The sequence below is a fragment of the Leptinotarsa decemlineata genome, unplaced genomic scaffold, assembly GCF_025532065.1.
Source record: "Leptinotarsa decemlineata unplaced genomic scaffold, Ldec_3_MD MMD2_tig00026294_RagTag_RagTag, whole genome shotgun sequence".
Classification (NCBI taxonomy): Eukaryota; Metazoa; Arthropoda; class Insecta; order Coleoptera; family Chrysomelidae; genus Leptinotarsa; species Leptinotarsa decemlineata.
The window spans coordinates 12816306-12828479 of NW_027412674.1; the positions used below are offsets into that span (position 1 = coordinate 12816306).

Consider the following 12174-nt stretch of genomic DNA (forward strand, 5'->3'; position numbering starts at 1 on the left):
AACTTGAAATTGGAAATATTGATATGAATAATTATAAAAAAGTAAAACAATCATGTAAAATATTTCAAGATATGTTCGAATCGCTGGCCGTTCACTTCCAAGCACTTTAAAATGCGGGTGTTGACTGCTTTCGTGGTGGCAGATCTGATTTCATTGGGATCCAAATCTTCAAATGTTTGGGCAATCCTTTCTAACAAATCATCTCTCGAACGCACGGGTATTTTGTAAACTTTTTCTTTAAACATTCCCCACAAATAAAAATCTAATGGATTAAGATCGGGTGATCTCGCTGGCCAATTCCATGGTCCCAAGCGCCTCATCCACCGATCGTCAAATAATCTATCCAGTTCTGCGCTCACTTCTCTTGTGCAATGTGCAGGAGCTCCATCTAGTTGGTACCAACAGTTCCGATAATCTTCGAGTGGCAGATTATCCACGAAACTGTCTACAGTATTCTCCAAAATATTCAGGTAGCTTCTGGATGTTAATGACTCCTCGTATATCACGTACCTCAATTTGTTGTCCATCAACATGCAGAAGACATTGAAACTAAATTTTACTTGAAATCCGGCTTCTTTTGTGACGTGAGGATTTTCACTGGACCAGTAATGACAATTTTTTCTATTGAAAATCCCTTCTCTCGAAAATTTCGATTCATCAGTCCAAATAATTTTATTTAAAAAAAGTGGATCTTCTTGAATGCGTGTCAACAACATTTCACAAAATTCTACTCTCTGTTGAGGATCTTGAGGCTTCATTGCTTGAATTTTGGTGAATTTATAATCATGCATTTTATGTCTTCGCAAGATTCTTTGAACCGATGAATATTTTATACCCAAATCTTCTCCAGCACTTCTTATCGATGACTCGGGAAATGCGTGAAAATATGCTAAGACATTAATCTGGTTGTCTTCGAAAGTTACGGGTCGAGGCAAGTTTCTTGGTGCTTTTAAAGTTGATCCAAATGAATTGAAATTGTTCTGAATTCGTATAAATTTCTTGAGGTTCATTGGCGGTAGATTCGGATACATTTCATTGAACTTTCTACATGTTCTGCTGATAATTTTGTCACACTGTCCAAAAATAATAAACAAATTCATAAGAACTTCGTTTGAATAGTTTTGTTCCATCGTTTTGAAGGTATTTGCAACTTCTGAAGTGACGAAAATGTCGACATTATTAGGAGAATGTCACAACGCTACTGTCAAATAGTAATCATGGCCTGCTTACCAAATACCGAATGGAAATACCATTCTGAAGGGACATTTTTACAAATAAATGTTCATAAGTCCGAAACTTGACTAGTTAGGTATAGGTATGATGTATATAGTAAGAAAGCAAATTTCAGCAGCTTTCCGAATTTTCAATAATATACAGGGTATTCCATTTAAAATAATCAAATTTCAGCAACTTTTTCAAGCAAACGAAAAAACTGTATTTTTTTACCACCCTGTATTGAAGTAACGGAGATTGGGCTGACGTGTGGGAAGTGTCCAAGTATCACCTAACTCCAAAGCAAATTTCGATATCATAGTACTTCTTAACTAAAAGATATTGGCATTTTTAGAAGTCATGATTTTCGAAGAAAAAAATTGAAATTAATTTTTATTTCGAAAACGGTAACAGATAGGTATAGGAAAATATCAAGAAAAGTTGTCGGGCAATTGTTGGAGATTCAAAAAATAATATTATATATAGAGTGTTCCATTTGAAAAATCAAAGTTGCTACTGCTTTCTAATAGAAGCGGCAACACCGCATTGTCGAAAATATTTTAGTTGGCTAGAGAATGTCCGAATATGCCCACCATTGAATTTTCAAAGTGATCTATTGTCTGGTTCACCAGAAACGTCTAATGTGCCTTCCACCGTGAATCAGCCTGTATACAATTTGTTTTGAACAAAAATAAAAACAATTCAAAGATGACATGGAGAAATGTGGTGTAGTAACACCCCAATCTGTAATCCTTACAGCTACTCGTATGTTCATAATCCAATATTTGGAACGAAGATTGTTGACCACTGTCTCCAAACCCACGTGTTTACATTCTTGATGATACTTATCTATGAGGAGCTCTGTGAATTTGTGCTTCGGATCTAACAGAATAGGGTTTCGCGATTCAAATGATATATCCAATTCTTTCGTATCTGGAATCCTACCGTCCAGGCGTGATATAAAATATTCATCCAAGAAGGCAGATAATTTATATAAACTACTAGATTTTGGTAGAAATAGCTTTCTTTTCAGAATGAAAATTTCTTCTCCAAACGTTATTGAAATGTAGAATCCAAGCAGAGTCGAATAAATTTCGAGAATCTGGATATATTGGGGAAGTCCATCGGAAGAACTAGACTATCATTAATATCTAAGAGTAGTATCAGATTGTCTTCATTGGAGCAACGTGGTTCTTCCGGCCAATCAGTTTCAGGCAATTTTAGAAAATGTGGTCCAGAAAACCACTCACCTCCTGTCAACAAATTGATATCTTTCCTTTCTTCCGTTGCCCGATCTGCAACATTCAATTCAAATGGTAACCAATGCCATTGCGACATATCAGAGTCTTCGTGAATTTCTCCAACTCGACAAGCTACGGAATTCGGGAATCTTCTTGATTCAGACTTGATTTGATGAATAACAACCATTGAGTCAGTCCAGAAAAAAACTTTATCAATTTCATATTCCAGTTCCTTCCGTATAGATTTTGCCATTCTACATGCAAGCACTGCTCCTTGTAACTCCAATTTTGCGATGGTTTGTTGATTCTTTGGAGCAACTTTGATTTTTCTTGCTAGAAGTGAAATGTGGACTTCGTCATTTTCAACCATCCTCAAAAAGGCGACTGCTGCATATGCCTTATCACTTGCATCGGAAAATAAATGCAAATAGCTGTTGACTAACGTAGAATTAGGAAAATATTATATCGAGTGGTCCAACGAAAAGTATGCACCTTGCTTCTCTCCTTTTTTGTAAATTAACGCAAAAATGCTCGGACAGGTCAATTTTGCTTATGAGGGGGACACATTTTAGATGTATTTTTCTATCTGTGCCTTCAAACCCCTAGCGAGGGTGAGTAACAACCCTAAAATTTTAAATGGAAAGTGGGGTCGAGTGATATATCATTCGAAAGGGCACACAATTCTCTTTCCAATGATACCTAATTTGTTGTATTTACTTGAATAGTTATAAATAAAGCAAGAACATTTACTCGATATTTTTGGTGTTATTGAAAATGCGGAAAAAACGGCATTTTTATCACTACTACATTCCTCAATTTCTTTCGTGCGTTTTTTGGTTCAAATAACAACAGCAGATGAGTTTACAAAAAGAATTTAGGAGAAGGTTCATTAATTCAGTTCGGTTGCTTTTGAAATTATTTCAACTTTACTGTAAAAATGGTTTATTCCATTCCTGAACGAGTTGATATTGTTAAACTTCATTATCAACATAATAGTTGTGCTAGACTTACTGCTCACCTCTTTAATAACAGTCATCCCGGGAAAAATGTGAATGATTCGTACGTTGCCAAGTTAGTCCAAAAGTTTGTCGATACCGGATCTGTCTGTAATGTGAAACACCAGCCTAGGAAACCGATCAGAAATGAAGCAGTGGAAGTCGCTGTTTTGGGACATGTTGAATTGGATCATACTCAAAGTACCCGTCAGCTTTCTGCAGCCTCAGGTGTCTCCCGTTCGTCCATAATACGGATGTTAAAAGCCTATAAATTTCATCCGTACAAAGTTGAATTAGTACAGGAACTCAATGAAGATGATCCTGATAGAAGGCTGCAATTTTGTGAACAACTAAGCCAGCTACTAATTGATGATCCGCACCTATCATTCAACACGTGCTTTTCCGATGAGAGTACATTTTTTTTGAATGGAGCTGTGAATAGCGTCAAAAACCAAGGGATCTTTCCAGTTTTGCTGATATTCGCAACCCCAAAGTGTGGAAGATACCAGTTGTTTTTATTATTCTGAACTTCAGATGTATGTACCTTCCTGGCGTATCCTTTTTGGAGATACTCAGTAATCTTTGCAGTATACTCTTCAGCAAATTTGGTATCCTCGTCCATTTTTCGTTTCATACAATAGAGACGATTCAGGGCATTAGTTTTACTAGGCGGTAGAGTAAGGTTGTCGCGTTTCCATAGGTGCCCTATCTGGTAATGATTACCGACTTCCTTCAGATTTCTTTCCATGATCTCCACAGCCCTTTTGTCTTCGATTGATTTGATAACATCGTCTGGAAATTGTCTGGTAAGACGAAAAGTATCCTTTACCATTTCATGCAGTTTGTCATTATTCAAATGTCTGCAACAAAGAGTTACATGGGAAAGAAAGGTTTCAGTTCCACTGGTAGAACCATGCGCCGCCCTTCCTAATTTACATTGAGACATAATGGGCTGATGCAGTTGTGGTTGGATGATATTTCTTGGTACTATGAGGCCACAATTATCCTGACCGATCAACAGCTCCGGTTTAGCATTTCTCATTGATGCCAATAGATCACGGTCTAAATAAGGATATTTTTCGTTCAAGTTATCAACATCTATTCCTTGAGATAGAAGTCGCAAATTCTGCACGGTTCTTGAACGATATTCGTGGTGGATTATTTCATTAGTCCATTGGAAACAGAGTGGAACAACCGGTCCTGGAAGTTGTAATCTGTTAGCTAAGTCTTCCTCAAGCATGATACAGGTTGATGCTTCATTAAAGAGTGCGGAATATCCCCAGCAGGTCCTCTAAGAAGCACAGGTGTGATTCGTAGTAGTACTGTTTTTGTTTCCACCTCCAACTGGGAACCTTGAAGATGAGCAGCAGGGAATAAAACGTTTATTCCTTCTTCTGTATACTCTGGCTAGACCATCATTACCAAAAATAATGAATTTCGAAGGTAACATTATTAAATTCATCTTAAAACTCAGAATTGTACACGATCATTACAAAGAAGAGGGACTATCAATATGGGAAAATGATCGGTGCATTTCTCCAGTCTATGAAATGCCCAAACTACCTGCCAGACAGGAACACCTAGAAATGGATATTCATCTTCCATTTCCGACAGATACTCAATACCGCAATTAAACTACCACGTGGATGAACCTAATATAGAATTACTGACGTGAAATTTTAATTTGATCGTCCCGAAACATAAAACCAAGCGGTAAGCGCTATTTCCCTAGAGTCGAAAATTAGGTTAGCTCGACTATAGGGAATTTCCAAGCGTATCAATTATTTATGACAGTCTTTTTTCATTCACGTAATGTTTTTCTTTTGTGGACAAGAAATTTGCATCTTTATAATATGCTTTACGATTACGATCATATGAAAATACAATACTCAAATGATTTGAAGAGAACAGTGAAATTGAATCGCTGAAGATAACTATTGATCAAAAAGACAATGCCAAGAAGTTTATTTCAAAAGAATATCGTTCTCTGAATGAAGGTTTCTAAAAGGTACCCTTCGCAGTGCATCGCTTTGTTGAACATTGAAAATCAAGCAAGCTAAGTCAATCGAACTATTTCCGCCTTCAAATAAAGATAAGCAGGAAGATCTTGTTACCCAAAATAACCAATAACTGCGGACGTCGCTTTTTCATAGTTGAAAAATTTTTCACTCCTGAGTCATTTTAGATTTTTTCAAGTTTGGGAACAGTAAATAATCCAAGAGGGTTAAATCAGGCGAATAGGGTGCATGAGGTAGCAATTTTTAACTTCAATTCGTTAATTTTGGTCAATGCTGGTGCATTATCTTGATGAAACAACAGTTTGATTCCCTCCTTCAATCTACAAACGTGTGTGATTTTAATTTTTCTTCTGATTCTTTGAATTACTCAAGTGAAAAATATTGAATTGTCGATAAAGTAATACGACCATCTGAAAAATTTATGATTATAGTCTCTAAAATGTACCTGTCTTTATAATATTAACTTTAATTCGTGAAATTACTAGAATTTACTATGATAATGCGTTGATTAGGAGAGGGGAGTATCACCATAAATACAATTGTACTAATCTAGTATACTCATTATTCCTTTCAAAGTTTAACTGGCTATTTATTCTTCTGGGAAGACATTTTGTGCTCATAGCAAGTTTACAAAATTATCACAATTTTCACAACATTGATGCGAGGGTGCCTTATAATGAAGTTTCCAAACATGGTGACTACTTCATTTCGAACCTGTATGATCATAATACAGTCGAAGGGAACTACTTGACTGGAGGCAAACATCGGTTGGAATTGGTGAACACGAAGTTTCAGAACCACGCAAGTGAACTCCAAGGAGTGTGTGCATTTTATAGAAAAGAAATCAGGAGAATTCATAAGTTTAAAGGTTCCGCAGACGTGAAAGGTGCTGAAGAATACAATAAAATTGAGTCAACTGCAGAGGAATACCGACAATTGAAGGACATGTGTACTGATTACGTTTTTGTGGAGCAACAAGATAGGCAGTATCATGAGGACATTGAAAAACTGTCTGGAGCAGAAACAATTGGAGTAATAGAATTGGGATTGGAAAATAGTCTGGCAGCTACTGTTAAACTTCTCGCTCTATGCACATGGAAACGTGTATACTTATTCGACATGGCTCTTTTAAAGAATTGGCACGTTCATCAAGCAATGAAGAATCTATTCGAATCACCACACATCTGCAAAGTCATACAACATGTCGGAAAACTAGTGGACGTTCTTCGCAGTAACTATAATATCTTCACTACAAATGTGTTTGACACTTGGATTGCTGACTCGCTTATAGACAAGGATAATGTACTGCACCTCCATGGGAAAACTTTACCTGAATGCGTAGTGAAGTACCTGAAATTTCCTTTGTTCTAATTTGAAAATAGCAATTCTACCGAATTGAATTGGGATGAGAGACCTCTGCATGATAGTAGGAAACGTTATGCTGCCCAGCTCGTGGCTTACCTCCCCGTTCTCAAAAAGCAAATGGATAAGGTGCTGTCCCATGAAATTTATGAGGCAATGAGAAGCCTGAACAAGTGATCAGTTCACTGGAGAAATGGAGATGGGATGGTCGCTTTTTGTATCCCGAAACCACTGTAGAAGGAGTTGTTTATCAGAGTCGAATTTGTTTAATGAAGTTACTTCTATATTCTGCTTTGTAGTAAAAAGTTTTATATCCCAAATTATTTTTTTTGTTAGGTGGATACACATGTGTTGCACTCCTACTTTTTTGCTTTTCGAGCATTTGGCCTTCCAAAAGACATTTGTTTCTGGTTTGGTTTATATTATGCGTTACGGTCCCACTTTCAGTTTTTTTTAAGGTGGTTGACAATGTTTCGTAGTGTAGTTCATCAGTTCGGACTTCCATTGTCAAATATAATATAAATTGATTTGAAATCCCTGAAAGAAATAGAAAGAATAACCGAAAATAACAATTTTATTAAAACAAAAAAACTGAAATTACATCCCATCATTTCGCTCAGAAGTCTTTTTGATAAGTATGGTTGAACATCTAAAATAGTTGGATGATCAGAATAAAAAATGTGTCCATATTCTTTTTCATGTTCAACGAGAGCTGTGGGATTTATCATATTCAGTTTCTTAGAGTCTCTCATGTGATCTGAAACTCGTGTTTCAAGATACCGTCCGGTTTGACCAAACTAGCATTTGTGACAGCTTCCACAGTTTAATTTGTGAACAATATTGGATTGTATTTCTTGTGGTGTTTTAGTTTTTTGTTTCGAGTTCTGTCGTTGGTGTCGTCTCGAAAATTTGTTGCTTGCAATGTGTCTATTTTTCAAATACGTATCTAATATGTTTAATATTTTTAAAATAGTATTAGCATCAACACGAAAAAACTACTTTTTGGTGAGTAATTCAAATGAGAACTCATTATTTCTTGTGAAATTGAAATAAGTTTTGTGTAAGGTATATTCATGGAAATTCATTATTACAGAGCCCTGAAGAAGAATTTAATTAAATTCGAAACGTTGGCAAGAATACAATTGTTTTCTTAAGAAAAACTGATCCTGTTACCCAACCAACCCCCCTTCTTCAGAAAAATTATTGGATCACTAAACTAGTTATTTTTGATGATGTCTAGTTGCTTTTCGAGACCTTCCTGCATATTGAAGAGCCCGAAAGCACGGTCTAATAGAGTCTAGATAATTCCTCTTTTAGTCGATTGATGGTGGTTGGATTCGTGGTTCAGATACTGTCCCATGTAAGTGGGTTTTAGATATATAGATGCTTTCCACTCAGTGTCGGTCCTTTTCACCAACACGTCTAAGAATTGCAATTCGTTGTGGACTTCCTTCTCCATTGTGAAAGTGATGGAAAGTCTTACGCTGTTGATGTATTTCAGGAAAGCTTGTAGTTCAGTATTCCCATGGTTCCATATTATGAAGGTGTCGTCAACGTATCTCAACCAGACACGAGGTTTCTTGTGGGCTTCTCTGTTCTCACTGTTATTTCATTTCAGGATTTCTTGATCAATATACTCGTTATTTTCATCTATCCTATTTTAATTTTCCTTTTTTAAGTTCTTCCAGGGATTTTTAAATTATTTCATATAATATCAGATAATGGAAGTTCAAACTAATGAAATTCATCATGTAACACCGTCAATCACCTCCAAACCTTCTACTTTTTTCTGAGAGAAGCAATAACTTCAAAAAAAAATTTTCTTTTTAATTGGAAAATTGTATGAATATTTCATAAGTATGTTAGAATGTGGCTGAATTTTCGAAATCCCCACCCTTTTCAAAAAGGATTTTTGACTATTCAATTTACAAATTCATCTCGATTTGTTTGCATATAATAATTTTTTTCGTAGAAAAGTCGCCGACAAAGAAGAGAGCGTTCTTCAGCAGCCAACGAACAAAACGATCGTCCGAAACAGAAATCAGAATGGCAGGAAATGAATCACCTCTCAGAGATCTGATACATCCAGCGTACAACGAACATCTCAAATCTCACAATGCCGTTTCCTTCAAACTTGTCCGAACCGGTAAGTACATACCAATCAATTTCCTTTCTTTGAGAGACTTCGACAATTTGATATAACTGAAATCGATGAACAATTGTGATACGGATATTTAATTGTGATATCGACGTTGATATAAACCTCTCATGAATATCAAATTATTCAATGAATATCATGAATATCAAATTATTCAATCAATATTTCGATATGATTTCTCCCTGTAGCTCTGGTATATTGATAGCTATGATTATGAATACACTGGATTATTATCATTATGTTTCTGGACTCGAATTTTGAATAATGCACACATATTAACAAATGCATGTAGTTGTACAGGGTTTCCCAGCACTATGATGAAAACAATTAATTGTTATAAAAATGGCAATTGCTCTTGATTTCAAATTCATTATAATTTTGATTTTATTTTGAAAATTATGTTTCAAAAAAGAATTCAAAAATCTCTCAGAGAAAGTTGGTTTATTATACCAGTCTACCTTCAAAATTCGGTTTTAATCTTTGATTATTTTAGTATCTAAAAATGCTAACGAATTGTTTTATTTCATTTCTAGAGTGAATTTTAGTTTTGGATGAAAACTATGGAAAATGTCTAATATTTCAGTTTGTTTATTTTTTGGAATGGAAGTAACAATATCGTCAACATATCTTTTGAAAGAAGGCAATGAAAATGACAACTTCTTAATGCATATATTTTGTAAAAAATGTATCTGTTAAACTTGGAATGCTACTCAATACCGAAGAAATAAAAGTGGCTTTTTTAAATGAAAAAATACAGTTGGAAAGCATTTTTTCTCGAAACAAAAAACTAAAACACCACAAGAAATACAATCCAATATTGTGTACAGATTGAACTGTGGAAGCTGTCACAAATGCTATGTTGGTCAAACCGGACGGTATCTTAAAACACGAGTTTCAGAACACATGAGAGAAACTGAATATGAAAAATCCCACAGCTCTCGTTGAACATGAAGAAGAATATGGAAACATTTTTTATTTTGATCATCTAACTATTTTAGATGTTCAATTATACTTATCAAAAAGAATTTTGAGCGAAATGATACATATCCTTGAATGCGATAGTGTAAACACTAGAAGAGATGTCGTTGGCCTTAATACCGTATAATTTGATTTGATACGTAAAATACCTGAATAATTTACACTTCTTTCATTCTTTTTTTTTCTGCCATTTATTAAAAAACAGACACCACCTTATCAGAATCAGAGATAAAGCAATTCGTTTGTTTCATGCCGTTTTGTGTTGGTGTTGTCTCGAAAATTTGTTGTTTGCAATGTGTTTTTTGTTTTTATTTTTCAAATACGTATCTAATATATCTGATGATTTTTAAAATAATATTTTCATCAACACGAAAAAACTACTTTTCGGTGAGTAATTTAAATGAGAACTCATTATTTCTTGTGAAATTGAAATAAGTTTTGTGGAAAGTATATTCATGAAAATTCATTGTTACAGAGCCCTGAAGAAGAATTCAATTACATTCGAAACGTCGGCAAGAATACAATTGTTTTTTTAAGAAAAAATTGATCCTGTTACCCAACCAACCCCTTGTTTAAGAAAAATTATTGGATCACTAAACTAGTTAACTGAATACTTTAGTTAATTAACTAATTTTTGAAGGTTTTGAATTTATATAAAAGTCCTGATAATTTTCAAACTTGAAACCTCAAATTTTTTCCGCTTATTAGAGTTTTTTTGGAAGGCTTCAAAAAGATTCCCGTTGGAAAAATTAAAAAAGAAAATTGGATTTTCCAATATGTTATTAGCAATCAAAGACATTGAAAAGTGAAAAATTCAATTGAAGCAATGAAATTTTTTTCAATATTCAAATTCTTGTTATTTGAAGTTACATAAAAATGATTTTTTATAATTTTCAGCTCTAGTTGTTTGGAAAATTGTTGTAAACGAATGTTTTTTTTATGAGATATTCGAAATTTTTTTGGAGGGATTTTTATCAGTGATGAATATTATGATTTTCAAAAACAAAAATTTTTTTATTGCCAGAAAACGCATTTATTGATAACCAATTTTTTTTGCCACTAAATATGAATATTGGGGAACGATTTTCTTCAAATCGTAACTTCTATTTCTCTTTGATATTCTAAAAATTTTTTTTTATTAATTTATTTTTTTATTGAAAAATTGGTTTTAAACAAATGAATCATTACGATATATATTTTTTTAAATACTATCAAACAAAACAAAAACAACTGTGTCTCACTTTTTCTGAAAAAAAAAATTATTTATTTTTTACACATTTTTCAATAATTTTCAAATTTTATTTTTGGTGAAACATGATTGTTTTTGTTTTCTCCTGGTAGTAATTGAAAAAATATTTCGTAAAAAGTAATTTGTTTCAAAAAATTGTTTATTGATTGAATAAAAAAAATATAAATTGAAAATATGGAATATCACAGAGAAAAAGAAATTATGATTTAAAAAAATAATTTCCTAATATTCACATTTAGTAGCAAAAAAAATTGTTGATCAACAAATGGTTTTCAAGCAATAAAAATTTGTTTTAAAAAACAATACAAATACAATACAATATTTACAAATAAATACAATACATTTTCGACCACCACGCCTACTATCAACTTTTCTTCCAAATACGGACCGGCATCTTCCATTACAAATATTGATCAAATCACAGAACATTGCAATATCATACTTTAGAGTTTTATAGCGTTTCATTTGTAAAAGCAAACATCATCAGTTACAACAATTTGTTATTACGGTAACGTCGTTAGTTATTTTGTGAACTGTTTTCATTTCCTCAACACGTATTCAACAAATGAAGTACCTCATCTAATAACTTAGAAAAAAAGGTACCCCAATACAACGAACATTCTTATTTTTCCTTTTTTGAAATTTCTATATTACAGTAATCTTTGTTTCAATGCTGATTTCTCCTGAATCAATTTGAATATGGAATATTTCTATAATTCCCAGTCCTGAGTAACTTTAATAGTAGTTTTTAGTCAAAATACGATTGATGGTGGCCGTGTTGTCACGAAACGTTCAGTCAAAGATTTGTCGTTACATCAGATGGGAAGTATTCTATGAAATACTTCCCATCTGATTTATTTGCGAGATGATAAATCTCCCCCGTTGGAAAAAATATTTACCCTCCATCGTGAATTTTGAGAGTGCATGTCAGTAAAACAAATAATGTTCGAATTATATTTCC

General features: G+C 33.8%; 1 protein-coding gene across 12 annotated transcripts in view; it reads left to right on the top strand.

Moving 5' to 3' along the window:
* Stacl (SH3 and cysteine-rich domain-containing protein) overlaps positions 1 to 12174 on the top strand; it is a 379844-nt gene that overhangs the window by 37346 nt on the left and 330324 nt on the right. For 10 of the 12 annotated variants that reach the window (XM_074180450.1, XM_074180451.1, XM_074180454.1 and 7 more), the window contains one exon: positions 8801 to 8974. In XM_074180450.1, the coding sequence (XP_074036551.1) occupies positions 8801 to 8974 (174 nt within the window). The remainder of the gene's footprint in view (positions 1 to 8800; positions 8975 to 12174) is intronic. The other 2 variants (XM_074180459.1, XM_074180462.1) reach the window with 1 other exon arrangement.